This window comes from Chlamydotis macqueenii, chromosome 1 (assembly GCF_036417535.1).
Source record: "Chlamydotis macqueenii isolate bChlMac1 chromosome 1, bChlMac1.mat, whole genome shotgun sequence".
NCBI classification, from domain to species: Eukaryota; Metazoa; Chordata; class Aves; order Otidiformes; family Otididae; genus Chlamydotis; species Chlamydotis macqueenii.
The window spans coordinates 134495559-134514647 of record NC_141556.1 but is presented as its reverse complement, the minus strand read 5'-3'; the positions used below and the strand labels follow the sequence as shown (position 1 = coordinate 134514647).

The 19089-nt window shown below is 43.3% G+C and overlaps 1 protein-coding gene across 3 annotated transcripts; it reads right to left on the bottom strand.

The window, feature by feature from the left end:
• Window positions 1-4808: 4808 nt before the first annotated feature.
• On the bottom strand, window positions 4809-18821 carry ASB11 (ankyrin repeat and SOCS box containing 11). Of its 3 annotated transcripts, none has more exons than XM_010117019.2 (7): window positions 18572-18821; window positions 15499-15578; window positions 12495-12602; window positions 9731-9881; window positions 9393-9527; window positions 8273-8464; window positions 4809-5249 (listed from the first exon to the last, which is right to left on the bottom strand). In XM_010117019.2, exons 1-7 carry the CDS (start codon window positions 18819-18821, stop codon window positions 5125-5127), a joined length of 1041 nt encoding a protein of 346 aa, XP_010115321.2. In that variant the 3' UTR covers window positions 4809-5124. The 3 variants fall into 3 exon arrangements, with proteins under 3 accessions (XP_010115321.2, XP_010115323.1, XP_010115324.1); XM_010117021.2 differs by having other exon boundaries at window positions 12495-12551; window positions 18572-18749; XM_010117022.2 differs by lacking the exon at window positions 18572-18821 and adding an exon at window positions 17233-17323.
• Between the last annotated feature and the right edge of the window lie 268 nt (window positions 18822-19089).

Below are 19089 nucleotides of genomic sequence, written 5' to 3'. Positions count from 1 at the left end.
GATAGCTGTAACCACAGAGTTTGGTACGTCTTGTAGCTAAAAGCATTAAATAACTCATTACCATAAATATCAAAATCACTTTATTTTTTTTTTACATAGCTGGAACATAATTGTATTTCTCAGGTGTCAGTTTTGTGCTTGAATGACAGTAAGTCAAGTTAGGGACTGTGATTCTGGTAACCCAGACATGTATAAGATAATATCACAGACTAGGTGCATAATGACTAAAATTGCTATATTGATGTGTGGCAGGTTTTTGCATTTACAATAGTTTTGTTCTGATTGTTGTGAATGAAAGTTCTGGATATATAATTTTCATTCACCAAAAAATAAGTTCAAAATCTTTCACACATATGTAACTTGATCCATCGTTAGTTAGTTGCAATGAGTGGCTGACTAATGTGTTGCTTTGGCTTGTTAAACAAAATGCTAGAATGACATTCTCTGCTGATTCATCTCTCTCCCCACTTCCAGATGTTATTCTCAACTGAATATGCAAATTTTGCTTTCTTCCACAATTTCTTGTACCTTTTATTGAAGATTTTTCAATTCCAAACCTGACGTAGTTTTCTGTTTGCTTGCAATGTGCATCATGAGCTTCTCAGCTCAAGAGAAAGGAATTTTCAGGAAATAAAAATAAAATTAGACAGAAGATTTGTGTGGAATAATCTGTATTTGACACTAACATATTATACAACTCTTGTGGAACATTACAAAAAAATGACAGTGAGGAACAATTGGTGTGTGAAAAAAAGTTAATTTCTGAAAAAACATACACAAAGGCATCATGAACTGTCAGCCTAGCATGTAGGTCAGCTAGATTTTTCAACTAAAAGTCAGTGAATGTGTTTCATTTTCATTAGTATCAGACTTGCCCTAATGCCCTGCTGGGACACACCACCAGTTTTCAATCCAATAAGGACTGGAGGGCTGTTAAATGCCAATAGCAGAGTTGCACTGTGGAAGACAGAGGTCAGATTTGAGACACAAAGGTGTCCGGCAGCCCTGCGCCTCCTGCCTTGCAGAGCAGACAGCGAGTGGAGGACCGATTTTTCCACAGAGAGTATGCTGACCCCTTTCACATGGGTTTGCACAGGGGCAACACAACACTAATTTCTAGCATGGGTGGCAAGAAGTCTAAATGCCATGAGGTGGATGTTGACTAGGCTCAAGTTCCCTAGCGGAAGACAGAGGCCAGAGAAGACTAGTCCCTAGTCCCACCGTCCAAAGTGGCATGGGCACGTCCCATCACAAGAAGAGGGAGTACACAGGTGGATGGATGGATGGACAGCGTCCCTTAGAGCCTGCATCTGCCTAGGAAGGTGGGATGTCGGCATGTGAAGGCACTCTGTGAATGGGAGATTCAGTCAGTCAGACAGAAAACTGGGGTCTAGCACGTCTGTTATGAAAAGTTGAGTCCTAGAGAGGATGGAGGTTTGTTAAATGCCAATAGTCAAGTTGTGCTGAAGGAGAGAGAGGTCACCTTGAACCCAACAGGCTTGTCAGGAGATGAAAACAGAGAAATTTTAGGGGCCAAATTAGAATGTAAGTTTTCCTACCTACCGTGAGAAATATTGTTCATTAAACCCTTTCAAAATGTCTTGGTCCATTTATTTTCACTGTTGTGTGTCCCTGAGGAGGTGGCCCATTAGCTAGACTGTTTGCAGATGAGACTCTGGGAAAAAAAAAAAGTGCTCTCAAGCTACAGGGAAACCTGTGGAGCCAGGTTTTGGGCCAAGGTGCTGAGATGGCAACAAGGGGAGAGCAAGAAGAGTGTCACCACAACTGTCTTTACAAATTTCTGCAAACTGTGAACAACAGTGGCATGTCTCCTGCTGGATAAGAAAACTCAAAAGTGTCCCAACAGATTGAGAATGGTAAGAGGAAGTCTTTTGGATTTATATTGCACAGCAATAACCTATTTAAGCCACTCCTGCAAAATATACTCAGGACCAGGGAGTTTATGGCTAGCAAGCATCCACAGCCCATGCTCGTGCTTTATGCTGCAAGTCAGTGTCTGTACTCAGAATCAGAAGCGTTTGTGGTTCAGAAGAACTTTTCCCATAGCCAGTACGTTGTGTTATCAGTCCTGTTGAGATACGCAGCACTTTTCACTGAAGCAGACAGTACTGGCAGTTGTTGGGGGTAAAGTCATAGGGATGTGGTATAGCAGTGGACATTGCAGCACAAAAAAAAAAAAAAAATGCTGTGTTCCCAGGAAAACCATATTTTACCCAAATAACTGGTTTCTATCAATGATCATAGAATGACATAGAAGACACCACCTGTTTTGAAGGAAAGAGACCTTGTGAGGTTAGTTAGCCCTTCTCCTGCCTGGGGAAAAGCAGCTGTATCCACACCTGACATGTTTTTCAAACTCATTCTGAAAAATCACCAATGAGATTCAGTTGTCTCCTAGAAAATTGTCCCAGCCTTTCCCTATTCTTACATGAGATGGCATATTTGCAAAAATGTGGCTATTCCTTCAGCTATTTCCTCAGTAATATTTCCATGCATTGTTACAACACAAAGCACAGTCAATGACAATTAAATGGGTAACAATCTTTTGACATAAGAGCAAGAAAGTCTCGGTAGAGTTTCTAATGAAATTTCTTAACATCAGGACTTCTCTTCTGATTTATTAAGGCTCTGTTCCCTCCAGACTCTCTGATATACTGAATTTTAGGAAGAATGATATCTCCAGGAGGAAGCAAAGGCGAGGTGATTTTTTGATGGGAAGCTAGTATTGGTAATAAATATAGGGCAGCTTCTGCTGCTTCTTAACATAAACCTTTCTGAAAGGCTGAATAGACTTTGCATTTCCTTAACAGAGATATATTTTTTCAGTCTAAAATTCTATGCAAATGAAATACTGCTTTCATTGATGATCGCAGTAGGAAATCAGTTCAGTATTACACATTCCAAAACAGATCCCATAAATTGCCTTAGTTCCTTGATTGCAATGCAAGTCTGACAACCCACACAGCTGTGGCTCTGTCTCGTCTCTCTGTTTCAATAGAGGATGGTATTCTGATTGCCACCTTAAAAACAGAGCAGGGGAGCTGGTTGTAAAGATAAGACTGAGAGAGATCTGCTGACACCAAATTAATATAGACATTTCTTTCTTGATAGTATTTGATTTTCAGAGGCTCTTGAGAATTTAGAGTTCAAATCTCAGAGATTTATGATATACTGTGCTATACAAGGTCATTCATGTCACTGACAACTTTATGGGCAATAGCTCTTGCCATGAGACAGCATTCAATATGTGCAAACACAGGCTGAAAACTACATTAATTTCTGGCTGTAATACTGCAGGCCCAGTCTCATGAACTGCTGGGAGCACAATTTATCTTACTTGTGCTGAATTAATCATAAGGAAGTACGGGAAACATTAGACCTATGTCCCAGAGAGGGAAACCTTCATGGTGAAATTAAGGGATTAGCATCGAACCAGAGAGGCAGCTGCTGCTGGAGCAGGGACAGGATCTCAAAGGCTGCTGGAATCCAGTCCCGTACTCAGGCTCCAGCAGGCCAATTCCCCCTGACTTAAGATGGATGGGCAGTGAAAATTGGTACCAGCATGCACAGCTTGTAACGAAGCCACTACATTTCATAGCTTGAAAATGTGTCATCAGCCTCTTGGACCTGTGAAGTTGAGCTAAGTGGAGACAGACTCTCCTTTCAACTCTACTTCCCATTTTACTACAACTAGTGAAATGTCATTGCTTGTCTCATGGCAGAAGTCTGCCAAAACTCAGGTCTGAAGAAACATTTCTCCCCTCGGAACAACCTCCACGGGGAAAACAAACAAACCTTTACAGAGCTACGCAGGCATTGCACTACTCATTGGATCCCATATTTCTCAGCTCAAAGAGGTGCACATTTTCAGCTTTGCTGTGTTCAAGCTACTAACCCTGATGATATTTAAACTAATGCCACAATGGGCAGAGTCGTAACACTTTAAAAATCCCTTCTTCCAGGGAGGTAATGAAAGCCTCTAGAGTAGGGGACGAGGGAGCAGACAAGCCTGCAAACTTCTGCTCCTGGGGAGCAATTTCCATCAAGAACATTTACATGATGCACAACCATCCTTAGGGGTCCTGCTTCTCTTTTGCTCTGCAGTCCGAGGACTTATCTTGAGAAACATCAAAGCAGGCAAAGCCTGAAAGAAGAGAAGCAACTTCTTCCTTTGGTTATCTTTAAGCTTTGCAAGGGACAGACATTGAGAGCTCACCTACTGTGCCTATGAAAGCATTTGCAGTTCTGTCCTGGAATTCAACTGAGAAAAATAGTTCATGTAATGAACACAGAAAGATCTCAGCTGATATAGCTTAGGACTTCTATTAGAAGAGAGGAAGGTTTTTTAAAGAATTTCACAGATTTTTGTGGGCTTACTCCAAACTGGTGCATCTGCTTTGATATACCATTTGCACCTCAGAGGACAAGATGTGTTAGTGTAGGGGGCAGCTGGGCTTAGGGCGAGGGCACATAGAGTGGCTGGACAGCCAGAGGCTGTTATGGCTCCACTAGACCAGGGGAAAGAGGTGACAGGATGCAAAGTCAAAGCTGACAAAAGACGTGCAATTCATTACGCCTGAGGGTGGGCACTGAAGGCTTTCATTCTCAAACTACTGGAATAATCATAGAATCATAGAATAGATTGTGTTGGAAGGGAGCTTTAAAGGTCAGCTAGTCCAACCCTCTTGAATAACAGCCACTACCATGATTTTGACAGTGAGATGGGATAGACAAGAGGAAGAAGCTGCACAGATACTACAGGAAAAAAATATAATACTAAATGCAGGAGAAATCTCTGTGCGTGTCTGTGGGTAGGTGGATGTGTGCATGTGCATCTACAAACACATGTCAAGAGTGCTGTTCATGTATTACAGCTTCTCAGGCTGCTGTAAGTGGATGTGGCAACGAACTGGGAGGGAACTGTATCCATAGTATCAGTCACTGTCTGTGAAAAGGCGGTCTCAATTTACACTGTCACACACCAGCTAATGTTTGGTATCCAAAGCAGACAGTAAATGATGTCTTTGATTTTTTTTTTCTTTGGTATAATAATTTTGGAGTAAACAACCATTTGTTCCTCTTTCTTTAAAAATAGTCACAGACTTATCGATAAAGGAGAAAGTTCTCAAGTGGCTCAGGCAGGTGCAGCTTGTGGACTTTATATAGGCACGACCGACCCAGGTGCTTTCGGATACACAACCGGCACAACTGAGCAAGGCTGGCAGGACCTGGAGGAAAAAAAAAAGGCAAGAACAAAGACCCCCAACTCCATCACCAGTATAAGTCAGAAAGCAACAAGTACCAGCAATATTTGCAAATGAGATCAAGCACTACACATCAACTTGCTGAAGTCAGGGAGAGCTTAATATATGATCGTTCATATCTAATTTACGGTGTCAAAATTGGTTCAGCAATTTGAAAACTATGAGCACTGAAAGTCTTTTTCTGCATGCACAGCTAGGCTTTTCTGCATCTTTTCTTGAGCAAATACTTAAAATACCATAAAGGTGTCTGCACTGGGGAGAGAGCACCAGGATGCATAGCCCTTGCTCAGGGAGTAAGACAACTCCCAGCAGTGCTGTGAGGATAAAGACAAGAGGGATTAAGAGGAGCTGCAGAGGTGCTCAGTGTAGACCAGCCATAATTGAGTGGATATGGTAAACACAGTTAGTTGCTCATATATACAGAACATGCTTCTTCCAACCGCCGCTGTCTCAGCAGCTACCTGCACAAATAATAGCTGCAACTTAGCTTTTTTGCATGAGCACACTGCTCCCCAAAACTAGTTCTTAATGTGTCATCCAAGTTTAATTAAGTCTGACTGAAAGGAAAACATCTCAAAGACAGAAAGTCCCCAAAAGTTTTGTGCAAAAAGGCACCAAGGGTAAAAAACAAATTTAAAATAAATAAATAAATAAATAAATAAAAGAGAAGCCTTTTTGGCCTTTCCTTGCCTCCAGGGAAATGTTGCTGCATATGAAAAAAACTGTTGTTAAATAACGGAGGGTCCACTGGTAGGAAAGCCATGGGAGAACTCATCGGGAGGCCGGGAGGTGGCTCCCCGTGGTGCTGCCCTGGTGCCTTCTCCACAGGGGGACCAGGCAGGTCCCCCCAACCCATGCCACTGCTGGCCAGGCAAGGGGCACAGCAGGCACAAAACCAGAGGAAATGTGGTTCCATTGCTTCTGCAATAGCATGCTTGCAGGTGCAAATGCAACTTGCTAGTGAATGTGACACTGCCTCCCCTTCATCTTCCTCTTGCTGGAGCTGCTCCCGGTCAAGCTTTTAGGCCTCCTCAGAGGGGTTCAGTTTTGGAGCCCTCGCTCAGCCCTACCCCTCCCGTTTCCGACCAAAAAGTAGCGATCACAGCAGTGTTTGGCGAGCAATGGATAGAGATGTGTGCTTAAAAGCCCGTCCCTGTATCTTCCAGGCAAGCTTCATAACGTGTGCTTTTACTACGGAAAAATTTAGGAGCCTAAACAGGCTGATAATGCCCCTTTGAGAAGAAATTAATAGAAAATTATGGGACATAGACAAAAGAGCACTTTTATTACTGTCACTGCAAGTGAAGAAAGAAGCTACCATCTCCCAGAGCAGTTAGGAAAACAGAAACATTTTATATTTCACATCACTTAATAGCTAGGAAGTGGAGCAATTAAGTGGAGCCATTTAAGTAACCACAGAAGAGAAGTCCAGGAGTATAAAGAAAACCCCTAAAGACAGGTCCCTGGGGTGCTTATTTCATACAGAAGGACCTCAGAAAACACAGAAGTAGGTGAAAAGGGCAATTGTAGACATTAGATACAGCAAAGTATCTGAAAGTGGGACTGATGGGAAAGGCAAGGAAACAGAGGAAACTTCATTTCTGAAAAGTGAGGAGCCAACACGAGGTGAAGTGCCCCTATAATCCCTCTGACTGTATGAAAGGAGGAGGTGAGAAGTTGAAAGCTGAAGTCAAAAAGAAGATTCAGGAAGAGAAAATTATTAGTATTGGAATATTTCTTGATCTACACAAACTCTTAATCACACAGGGCAACGGGAACAGGACAGCTGCAAGCAGTGCCTTTGTTCACGCAGTCTGCCATTGCTGAGCCCTGAACATCTCAGATGACAGAAGTCATAAGAGATGAGGAGCATTGAAGCAAAAGTCCTCCCAGAAGGTTTTAGACATGATAAATTAAAGCTCTTCATGACAGACCACAGAGGAAGGGAGCAGGACAGCTGGATATTAAGGCAATGTTTCATTTCCTCCATAAAACTCACCTGTGTGCAGAGGGCCGGCACAAAGCCTATGCGCAACATTGGCAATATTAATTTACCATCAAAGAGCTATTTTGCAGCTGGAAGCTGGCTCTCTGTGCACATCGTGCTTTGCTCCTTGGTGGAGAGTGAGCAGGCTCAGGAAGGTAGATGGCTGCCTGCATGGGCGACCACCATTCACCCTCCATGTCGGCAAAGCCCCAGGGGTCATAGACCGACTAACAGTACCAGCAAGGTGGGAAACACAGAGGTTAGTGGGGGGGGGATGACTTAATTCAACCTATGTATATCCCAGGGGTATTGCTTTTGGATGCATCAAATTCTGGCTGTATGTGGTGCAGGTGAAAATGGCACAAGAGGATCCAGATTCATTTTTGCTCAGAAGTTTCTTCCAGAAGACTGGAAAGATAATTAATCATAGGAAGGCTGAAAGTAAGCTGCAAAGGGCACTGCTGGTTTGTGCCAGGATTACAGCCCCATGAACTTCATGGAAGAGCTGTGTGCTGCCACGCTGAATAGCCACCGGGCAAACAGCTGTGCTTTCTCCTAGCCACGGAGGGCACGCACATTTGTGTCGCTTTTTCTGTGGGAAGCAGGACACTGAGCCACGGTGCTGGGTTGAACACAAGATGGCGGTACTAAAATATTATGCATGAATAAATTCTCATAGCAGTTTTTAATCCTTAAAGTCCTGATAGGTAAATACGTATCATGTTCCTTCAGTAGACAGGAAAAGAAAGCACAGAATAACTGACCTATTTACCCACTAAACCCCTAACACTTGGTTGCAGATCTAGCAATGAAACGGAGATCTCTTACTCATTTCTGTGTCATGTGCCGCAGGTTTGAAATTGGTAGAGAAGATGAGAGAACTTATACAGAGAATTACTTATAAAAGCAGTTAAGAAAATGTATTTAGGTAAAGGAAGTAAATACTGTTCTACTTAAAAAAAAGAAAAAAAGAAAAAAAAAGAAGAAAGGAAACCATTACCTTCCCGAAGCAGAAGCACTTGCTCCACTTTGCTGTTGGGTATGGCAAGATCCAGGGCACACTTGAGTTCAGCATTTCTGCATTTCGGGTCAGCACCATAGTCTGTCAGCAAGACGACTACCTCCACGCTGGATTTCCTTGCTGCTGCATGAAGAGGGGTGTCTAATCGCTTCCCTGCATTAACGTTGGCTCCTTGAGCGAAGAATAGTGGATGGTTAGATCTGGGAGGCAGCAGGAACTGTCCGAACCCGCACCACATGGGCTGGCTTCCACCAGTAGCCTCAATAAATGAAGGGAACAGGCAGCACACAGGCCTCCCTCATTTCTCTCAATAGCAGCAGCACGAAACTCAGCAGGTCAAATACTTACTGTATAAATGTCTGCTGAGCCACCGAACCCTGTCTGCGATGGACAGAACTAAGCAGCTTGACCTTCACCACAATAGATGTTCAAAGCCTACCATATGCTCTGTAAAGCTGTTAATAACATAAAATCTAACATAGATTATGTTAATTTAATTATGGAGAGTGGGGGAGAAAGTCCCTTTAGGTACCTCGTTGTAATAACTCCAGGAGCACAGCAAGCGAAATGCTCACCCTGGGCTTGCCAGGCACAGCAGGGCCACACTTTGAACAGGCGTAAGTCAGGTCATGTACGCTGACAGCAAAAATTTATGTTGGCTCATAGGCTGTGCCTGGACCTGCAGTGATTATTCTCTCAAGCAGCTTTACTGCTGTCTTCATCATCCACTGAGCAGGAAGTGAAGTTAATGCTTAGCATGGCAGTTGATCATAATCAAGAGTTGATTTTGGCCATAGTATTAGCCAGCATTGTCTGTGTTGTTATCTTTCTAGAAAACTAAAAGTATTTTATTTTCACATTCAGACAGTCTCAGGGAGGTTCTCTGTAGTTAGGGCTTTTTTTAACGAGAAAATAATAAATTCTTCATGAATGCAGGTGAAATTTTTAATAGCCTCAAATGAGTCTGTAAGACTCGGGCTTCCCGAACACCTCTGGTGGAAGTAACCCATGATGTTTGCAGCAGAGAGGCAGCTCGGAGAGACCAACAGCGCTGGCTCCCACCACCACAGCTCTCCCTCGGCCCCTTTTCCAGGTGTACCTAGCTCCAAAAGCTTCTTGACGCAGTCTGTCCTCTGGTACGTGCAAGCCACGTAGAGTGGGGTTCCGTGCTGCAGGTCTTCTTGGTCAATGTCAACCTCATGGGCCAGAAGGATCTCCATGCACTCCCTGTGACCTGTGGAGAGAAGAAGAGATGTCACTGAAGTCCTGTAGAGCAGAATCCACCCAGATGCAACCAGTGAGGCACAAGAGCTGGGAATAAGCCAAGCCTATTTATCCATACCAGTACAGACAACTTTTTTTTTCAAAAGTATTTTAACATCAATAAAAGATTTATTCCTCAGTTATTGTTAGCTTCACTCACAGCCTGAATGTTACCTCTCTTGACCGCTTCATGAATGGGCGATGCAAGGTGGTTCCTGAGCTGCGGCTTGGCCCCGAACTCGAGCAGCATGTTGACACAGGCCACACTGCCACTGCAGCAGGCGTTAAACAGGGGAGTGATGCCGTCAATGGTGACTGCGTTGACCTGGAACAGCAAGAAACGCTCAGGATAATCCGATTTAAGAGGAACGCCCTTGCAACATGCCTCATATGCACACCAGAAATGCACCAGAAAAAGACGCTTGTCTTGTTTAATTTCAGAATTGATTTTGTTAACAGCTTTCCGAGTTATATGTTGTGGCACAACTTATATAACATTCTCCTTTGAGGTCTGCTGTTTTTCCTGGATAGCTAGTGGCATAAAGTAGCAACTGCCTGCTATGAATGCTCCTTCTAGAGTTGCTCAGAAAACAGATATTATATTTTTTTTTTAATGTGGAGAACTTCAATATCTTCATGATCATCTAGTTTGCACCAACCTAATGCTAAATACACTCAGATGAAAATGACTTTGCTTTTAAAATAAAAAGTTTTCTTCGTGTTTAATACTTTCACCTGAAAATGCATTTCTAGCAAAGGAAATTTCACAGAAACATAGTCTTAATCCTGAACAGAAAAGGAGCTTGATTTTCTGTTCATATGCATGTGTGCGTGTGTGTGTGTCTCTAAGAGAGAAAAAAATTCCTTCCTCCACCTCCAATGTGAAGACCTGGCAAGAACCACCGTCTGTCATTCTCCCTGGGACAGTAGAGTCCCTGGCTCGTGTTGTGCACAGAGCCGTCGCTGCTGTGTTCACATAGCAAGCCCTCAGAGGCAATTTATGAAGCAAATCTGCATGTGGCACACTGGACAAGAGCAATGGAAGATGCAAGCACATGGCAATTTGTGCAGATTCCAGATCAGGGAGAAGAAGAAAGAGATGGGAGAAGGAGGGCTGGAGAAGTCCTGGGCCACCAGGGAAGCTGGAGGACTTCGCTACCTGTGCAAGCACAGGAGCTGCATCACAAAGGGGTTGGAGCACCAGAGCAGAAAGACCTTAACTCACACAATTTAACTAGCAAGGCATTTTGCCTTTAAAGTGGAGAAAGGCAGTGATGTTTAAGAACCTATTGGTTTATTCCAGGTGATTCAGGAGCAGACTGTCTGCAGTTGATACCTTATGAGATTCCATTTGTTCATGTCCATCTGAACTACTGACTCGTTTATGATGCTGTAGGAGTTAACTCCTTTTACCACAAGGTGCTTTTCCCACAACCACAAGCCGGTGCTTGCCTTTTCCAGTGTTTCAGTCCTTGCTGTCCCCAGCAAGTTCCAACCATGCAGCAGCTGGTGTGAGGCCACACTCCCCAATGTGAAGCTGCGCTTGCAGATTAGGCAGGTATGTTGCAGAAGGCATCCCTTGCTCCTTGGTGCCTCCTTTGCTAGCTCACCTTTGTGGAAAACCAGTGAGGGGAATGGACCTGGCTGGAAAATAATGATGACAGGGCCAGGAGGTGGGCAAGCTGGCATGGCATGTGGAGATACCAGGTACCACAGCATGGGGGACATCTATCTGCTCACATTTTGGAGCCCAAAATGCAGTTTGCTGTTCCTGAAATTGCAAGGCTCCGACTAAGACTCTGTTTCAACGGCATAATCACTACAGATCCCAGCCTCTGCCTTGATCTTCCTCCCCTCCTGCTAATTGCTGAGCTAAACTGTCCCTTGTCCTGCACAGCTTCTAAAGCAGCAAAAGGAAAGAAATACCTGTGCTCTGGGGATATCTGTATTTCAGACAGAATACATGCTGCAGCCCTGCAGCCCATCACTGCCCCTGTCTCCCCCAGCCTCATTGGGCAGATGTGGCTGGAGCTGCGGGAGGCACTGGGGGTCTGTCAGCACCATTCCACAAGAGGGCCAGCAGCTTTATTTATGAACAGAGAGCAGGGCAAAAGCAAAAACCAAAAAACACTGGAGCTGTATATTATACTAGGAACAGGCTGGTTTCTTAGGAAAGCAACAGGTAGTTCAGAGATGATTTCTCTGAGTTACAAAAAAAAGCAATGATACTAATATACAAAAATCAAATAAAACTGAGCAGAAAGGGGTTTTCCTTTCATCTTTCTAAGGGACTGAAATTTGGCATACAGTTTAGGAATCTAACAAATGTATTTTCTTCTACAGAGGATTGCTTGATTGCCTGTTGCAGTGCTGCTCAGTTTCTTGCCATATAAATTGTATTTGAAAACCTAGCTGAATGAAATATATTCTTATATATTTAATCCATTCCTGTATCGACATTTTAAACATGTATTCTACCTTAGGTCCAACTGGAGGAAACATCATTTTATTAGCAGATAAAAGTTTAATTGTTTTAAGCGCATCTGTTTTTACTTATGTGAGACTCCCCAACCATTCCACAGAAAACGGGAGGCAATCCCCGTGATCATTATGGGACTAAAAAAGGGATAAGTCATTTTCTTCAAGGTTATTTTCACCTAGCATCTCTCATTCCTTTTCCATCAATCATGACTATGTTTCACATACAGAGGGAAAACAAAACAGAATAACGGGGTGACCCAAGCAACCACTGGCGTACAGCAAATCCATTACCAATGGAAACAAACACTGTTTTATTTTCCCCCATTTCTGCCCAGGATGCTCCTCTCCATCTGCAGCCTGGCCCTGCCCTGCAAGCAGCCTGTCAAACATCCCCACTGATGCAGGGAGCATCCATACTCCAGGTGCCCATATCCCCAGCCGCGTCCCTGGGACTGACCTGAGCGCCATTCTCCAGCAGCACCTTCGCACAGGCGACGTGGCCGCCCAGGCAGGCCTCGTGGAGAGCCGACACACGGTCCGTCGTTACCAGGTTCACGTCAAAACCCTGCAACACAGAGCAAGGGGCATGAGGGAAAAGCCTTGCCTGAACCACGCAGCTCCCTCGGGGCTGGCGCAGGTGCAGAGGGAGGTTGGAGCATGGCGGGGGAGAGCCACACCGCTGGGTGCGTGTCCAGGGAAGGTGCATGGGTGGGATTAATGCTGCTTGGTGCTTCAGTGCTCATCCCTAAAGACAGCAGCTGGTGACGGGGCTACAGAGGAAGCAAGGACAAGCTATGCCTTCTATTTCTACTTCTTCACAATGCAGGAAAGACATCAAAATCCTTTAACTTATAAGGGTGGCATTCCCTTCCCTAGTAAATCCAGCACCAGGAGCTACAGCTTGTGGGATTTGCCTCCCTGAATGGGGACACATCTGCCACCGCTCGGCTGGAGCCCTTGGCTCCTTCAGTGGGGAGAAACAGGATCCCCTAGGATATGGTTCATCCGATGCTAAAGGAGTTGTTTCTAGTAGGTCAGATGAATTGTGTCCTAAAAGTACTTCCACTGACTATATGGGGTCCCCAGCATGTATCACTCAGAGGTTGTAAGTACCTGGTAAACCCACAAGATAGATGAGACAAATCCCACCCATGAATCAGTGACTCTTATTTGACCACCCAGGAAACGTTTTACACTGGAAGGAAGAACTGTGATTTACAAATGCCTCGTTATAAGTGTTAGCCTAAACGACAGTTCTGACATCTATTCCTGGGCAAACAGAAACCAGACAAATTTAAACAGGAGAAAACAGTTGTCATATGTGTTTTCCCCAGAATGCAGCTAAATCTACTGGTAAGTAACAGGCCTGGAAGCAGCTCCATTTTCCGCTTGTCGTCTTTTATTTTATAACACAGTTGGTCTCTACTTGTTGTGCTATAAACTAGGCAGCTCACAAGATGGCAGCAATGCACTTCGTGATTCACAGTAGCAAACGCGATGGGCAGAAATAAGTATCTGTGAGCGATACAGCACTGTAAAAAAGTCCCCAGTCCCAATGCAATGAACATTAAAAGACACCACAGTAATCAGTTTAAGATAGAAATGCTGTGATAGAAAAGCAATCGTTTTGCAGTCATGTGAAAGCATTATTAGTGTAAAAGCTTCCAGTGCATGACATCAGTGCCAGGGGGATAGATAAAACCTTGGAAAAAAAGTTGAGATTATTCCATTTTCTAATTGTATAGATGTTTCACACTTAATGATCAGCACATTCCTTCAAGACGAATGTCTTCTAGAGAGTCCTAATAAGGAGATCTATTCTCTATCATTATTCAGAATATACACTTAACAAATGAAACTCACTCGTTGCAAGCGAAAGAGTAAGTACTGATAACTTGGGCAAACAGCAATGGAGAATGAGTTATAGATCTTACTGTAGCTGTTTGCCAAACATCACTCATGTTAAACCTTGTTCTCAAGGTATGTGAAAAATCAAATTCGTCTTTTGGTGCAGGAACAGGCATTGCTGAGTTCTTGAGCTCTTTTAAAACTTCAGCGCTCCATTGTCCCCTTAAGCCCAGGCATCTCCTGGGGAGCAGAAGCCACTCTGGCTTCCTTGAAAGCTCTAGTCCTACAGCAAAGACTTCAGAATGTCCCACATAACCCTAAGGTACAGCTCCATATTTAATTTTAGGCTAGTAGTGCAACTATATTAGGAGCAATGAGCAATGATTATGCTGCTCCATGAACAGCTTTGTCCCAGATTTATCAAGCCATGGTGAATCAGCTCCGATTCACCCTCTATAAGCATTGCTGCCGTGTTCACTTTTCATCAGCAAGGACCCTCATCCCTCACTCCCAAAATTAAATGTCTTCAGGAGAAGGAGAAAGGGTGGATTAACTAAATGATGCATAACCACAATGCTGGATGCTTCTCCAGTGTACAACCATGACCAGTATAACCAGGCCATCTAGTGTATAACCACATCACCGGATGCCCCTCACTAATAAGATGGTGTAAGGTCAGCCTAAATGGTGATAGAGGGGATCAGAAAACTGGTAAAGCCCCGAATGAATAAGCCCTCTTCCTTATTATCCCTAACCTTCATCACTTGCTTTTCTGTAAAAATAATTTGGTATCAGCAGGTGAAGGAAAGAGGGACCAAGAAATGGGAGGGGGAATACTGCCTGTAAAGAGCAACCTCTTTTAGCTGCAGCCATGCCTCAGCAGATGTCTGGAGCGGAGGCTTTCACACTGGCAGCTCCACTCCTTGAGGATGTTGTCCCTTCAAGCTGTAGCCTCACCGGTAAAAATTATTTACCTTGAATATAAGAAGTCTGATGGCCAATCACAGAACTTACACTCAGGGAATTAATTTCCCTGTAGTTGTCTCGACTGCAGGAGAGGGTGGGGGGCAGTTGCTCATTTGTGCCAGACGAGGGCATTGAGTTTAAGCAAAGGTGGTAAGGAAGACGGTGTGCAGGCACAAAGAACCATAACCTGTCCTGTCAGAGCTGCCCACTTTCATATCCAGCTTCTTGTCCTCTCTAGTATGTTCTTTCCTCCTCTCTTTCTTTTGCCTGAACTCTTGGTTTCACTTGGAGCAGAGGGTTGTCAAGATGTACTTTTACAGCTTTTCACCGATTTTTTTAAAATAGCTGATATACATAGTGTCCCTATTCTCAAGCCCAGTTTGCATGGTTTATAATTGAGAAAGAGCCCAAGGATCATTGTTTATCATGCAGCAAGCTACAAGCTGTAAGTCTTTGTCCTGGGCTTGTCCCCAGCATCCTAACAAAGCAAACTAATATGTTCCCAAAGGCGTGAATGCAGATATATTATTTATACAACAGCATTTCTTATGCCGTGCTGCAGTCTACTACCAGCCCACCAACTCACCGATGCAATTCAATTGAAACTACGCTGCTTCCCAACCTTTTCTTTACCTGTGGGCTTTTACCTGTGCAATCAAGGTTTTCAGAGAGAGAAGGCGTCCTTGGAAGGCAGCGTCATGAAGAGGAGATCGGTCTGCCCAGCTGCCTGAAACAGCCAACACATGGGAGTCAATTCAGGTGAGCCGCAAAAGCAGCTCCAGGGAAGTCAGGGAACAAACAGCTGCGTGTAAATGCCAATCGGGACTGAAATCAATGTGGGGTCAGCGGTGAAACTGTTTGATAAATTGATTTCAGCAGAGCAGCTGAGGGCTCAGCACTCCTGAGAAAACCAGCCTCTTGCTAAGGGACCTAAACAAAATCTTCTTGGCAGAACTTCTAAAAATGGCTAAAAACATGCTTCAGTGCAGACCATGAGTTTAGTGCTGCTGGAACTCACCCAAGGACTTCAGAGACCTGCAATTCTCCTATTCAAAACCATATCAGCCTCTGTCTTTCCTACAGAGCTTTTGTCACAAATCATATTCCAGCTTCTCTTGCACTCTGTTAAGAGACTCATAGCAGAGAGACACAGGGATGAGTTGTCCATCAAATGAATTCTGGCATGTCGCTGGCAGTTTTATTTTCTGAACTGACAATTTCATAAATAATATCCTCCAGCTCAAACTATCAGGTAGCAGGTTTCATCCTCCTTCTCACTGGAAGGTTTCAGAAAAGACATAAATTCTGCCGGAAGTTTTACTTTTCTTCCTTAATAATTTTGAGTTGTTGAACTGTTCAGACTCCTTCATGTCCTTTCCAACCCAAACTATTCTGATTCTATGTAGGCTAGCTTGCCCTTTTTCCTCTCTTAATCAATTTATGCGCCAAGAAAAAAAAAATATTTAGCTTAGATACTACCTACAGGCTCAGTCAGTTAGCCCAAGTTAAATCCCTGCAACTCAAGTAGAGTTGTCCTATATTAAAATTTACAACCATACCGTGACACAGGGTGCAGCAAGTATTTCTCCAAAGGCCAGCTGCATTTACAGTGCCACAGGACAGAGGCAATATCAGTGTTTGCAGCAGCCCCATGAGCACTATATTTGAAACCCTTGTCCTGTTTATTTTTTTTCAGCTATGCTGCACACCAGAGAGAATGGAAAGGGTGATTTATCTCCGTTTCAGACGTTACCCGAAGCAGGGAGAAATCAATGAGAGGCACAGACACATACCTGGGGACTTGAGGCCAAGGACATAACAGACGTTTCAGCCTTGGCCAAGAATCAACTTTTGTTAGCCGAGAACCGGCACTTCAGCTCATGGGGTTATGGTTTTAACTATAGTTATTACTTTTGTTTATGTTTATTTAAAGAGCTGTTCCTGGGCTGCTAAGGCAGGAAGCTGGCATGGAAAGACCAGCAGGCACAATATATGACCAGGCTCCTAAGGAACAAGTAGGATGCAGCAGGCAAAAATGATGGAAACAGGAACCAGGTAGGGACTGAGAAACATTTTTCTGAAAATATCCAAAAAACCCCACATCCCTCATCATGCTGGTGACTGAAACAGGCAAGCTCAGTTCAGAAAGTCAGAAGACATGAAAAGTGACAAAAACCAGGGCCCTTATACAGTAGGAACATTCCAAAGTATCTCCGAAAACAGAACTACAGTGCCTTATTTAACCTTTTATGCATACAGTATAGCATGTGCAAGCGCACGTCACATGCATTTACAATTTACAATGCATGTGTACGCACACACAGACCTCACCATGAAAACACATGCTGCTGCATACTTCCATGCCAGCCACAGTAACCTACCTCCCTGAAACGTGTGGCAAATATAGTTCCCGTACGGGGTACATCTTCCCTTCACAGTTGTGAGTGACATGTCTGAAAACACTGTGCCTTTTCAAATGTCTACAGAGAAATTAAGCTGCCCTGCTGCTACGCTACTTGACTGCAAAGAGAAAAGGCTGTGAAGCTTTGCCTGTAACCCAATATAGTGCCCCAGCAACAGCATCACATGATCTTTTGTTTTGTAAGATTATCCTTAGTGGCTCTTTGCAAATGGCATCTTGCAGATAAAAATATGTTGTGGTCAACTAAACTTCAACGCACTGCGATAGGAACCTGCATGAAGGAAAAGTTGCTGTTTGCCACGTATCTGACTATACTTGTCTGAAGGCACTTGGAAAAAAAATCACAGTAATAAATGATTGGAATTATATTCTGGAGAATAACAAAAAAATTCATAACCCAGACATGTCTGTATATAAAGGCTTTGTAAAAAATGCTTTGCTGCAGTATTTCTCTTGGCCAGAGCTTAATCCCTCTGCTTTGGGTGGCCATCTCGCACCACCCATGTCTGGTCACGTTCCTATGCTTGTTCATGGAGGCACTAGTCATCATGAAGCAACTGCCCAACAAATGAGTCACATAAAAATCTGTGATGTCATAAGGTTGATCAGAATCTTCAACTAGAAAAATATGTCCTCATTAGTAGTAAATTTAAAATACTGTGTCATTTTAATTAGTGGAATTACCAGGCATGCAAACACGTGTCTACTCATTATTGTGGTAGTGATGTAAAGGAGTAAAATCACTTGAAAAAAAAAAATTACCTACTAAATAGCCTACTAAATACAATATATTTCTGTGCCATATATTTTTCAGAATAATTTTAGCTGTACTCATTTTTATCATCTGATTTAACAAAACAGGGGTTCTTGGCTTGGATTCATAAACTTGTTAGTTATATCCTCCTAGTATCTCCTTTCAGAAAATCAACATGCTAAAACTTTTCCCCAAATATTCTCTGGCAGAAAAGCTAGCTATTTAGTAAAACCATCTGTAACCCCTGCTAAAGAATGCCTTGCTTCCGAGAACAATCTCTCTATTTACTAGAGTGCCTTGAGCAAATGTCCTCATTCTAGCTGGGTAATCATTGGAGTCTCAGATTTTGCACACCTAAATCATGCCAACACAAACTGACACTGCAAAGACCCCAGAAATGGAAGGCATTTCAGGTTGAAACATTCACCCATGCGTTTAGCAACAGATTCCTCATTTCATGGCAAGTCAGTGATTTAAATCCTCAAGTTACAAAAATGTTGCAAATACACATTTAAATGTTAGCGTGTCCATATTTTTACTTTACCTGGGACTATTCCATAGATCTCTTCTGCTATCCTGGCAGCCTCCTTTCTGTTGCCTTTGACAATATAGAAATGGGTCAGCAAAGCCAAGGAAATCTTAATTAAAAGCTTGAAGCAAAACAAAGCAAAAATGGCGAAATAAATGTTAGTGAAAGCATGGAGTAGAGAACTGCCCTCCATTTTGGTTTGCTCTTTGAACAGTTCCTCAGGTCGGCTAAATTGCACCGGGCTATTCTTGGTATCGTATGTCATCTATTTTAAACCCTCCAGAACCTGCTGTTCCTCAGTTACCAAAAATACATTCTGGTTTTATTTGGTATGGGCTATTTGATACTAAATAACAATACCAAGGATAAGATAGTTTGAACATCCCATGCCATACAAGAAACAAACAGAAAATCCTTTCCAAACCCACATGAATTAGAATAAAACTTCAGATAGATGCTCCCCATACTGCCTGAAAGCCTATTCATCCACATTGCATTTATTCTTTGATGTAGCAGTTCCATTTCCAAAGGCT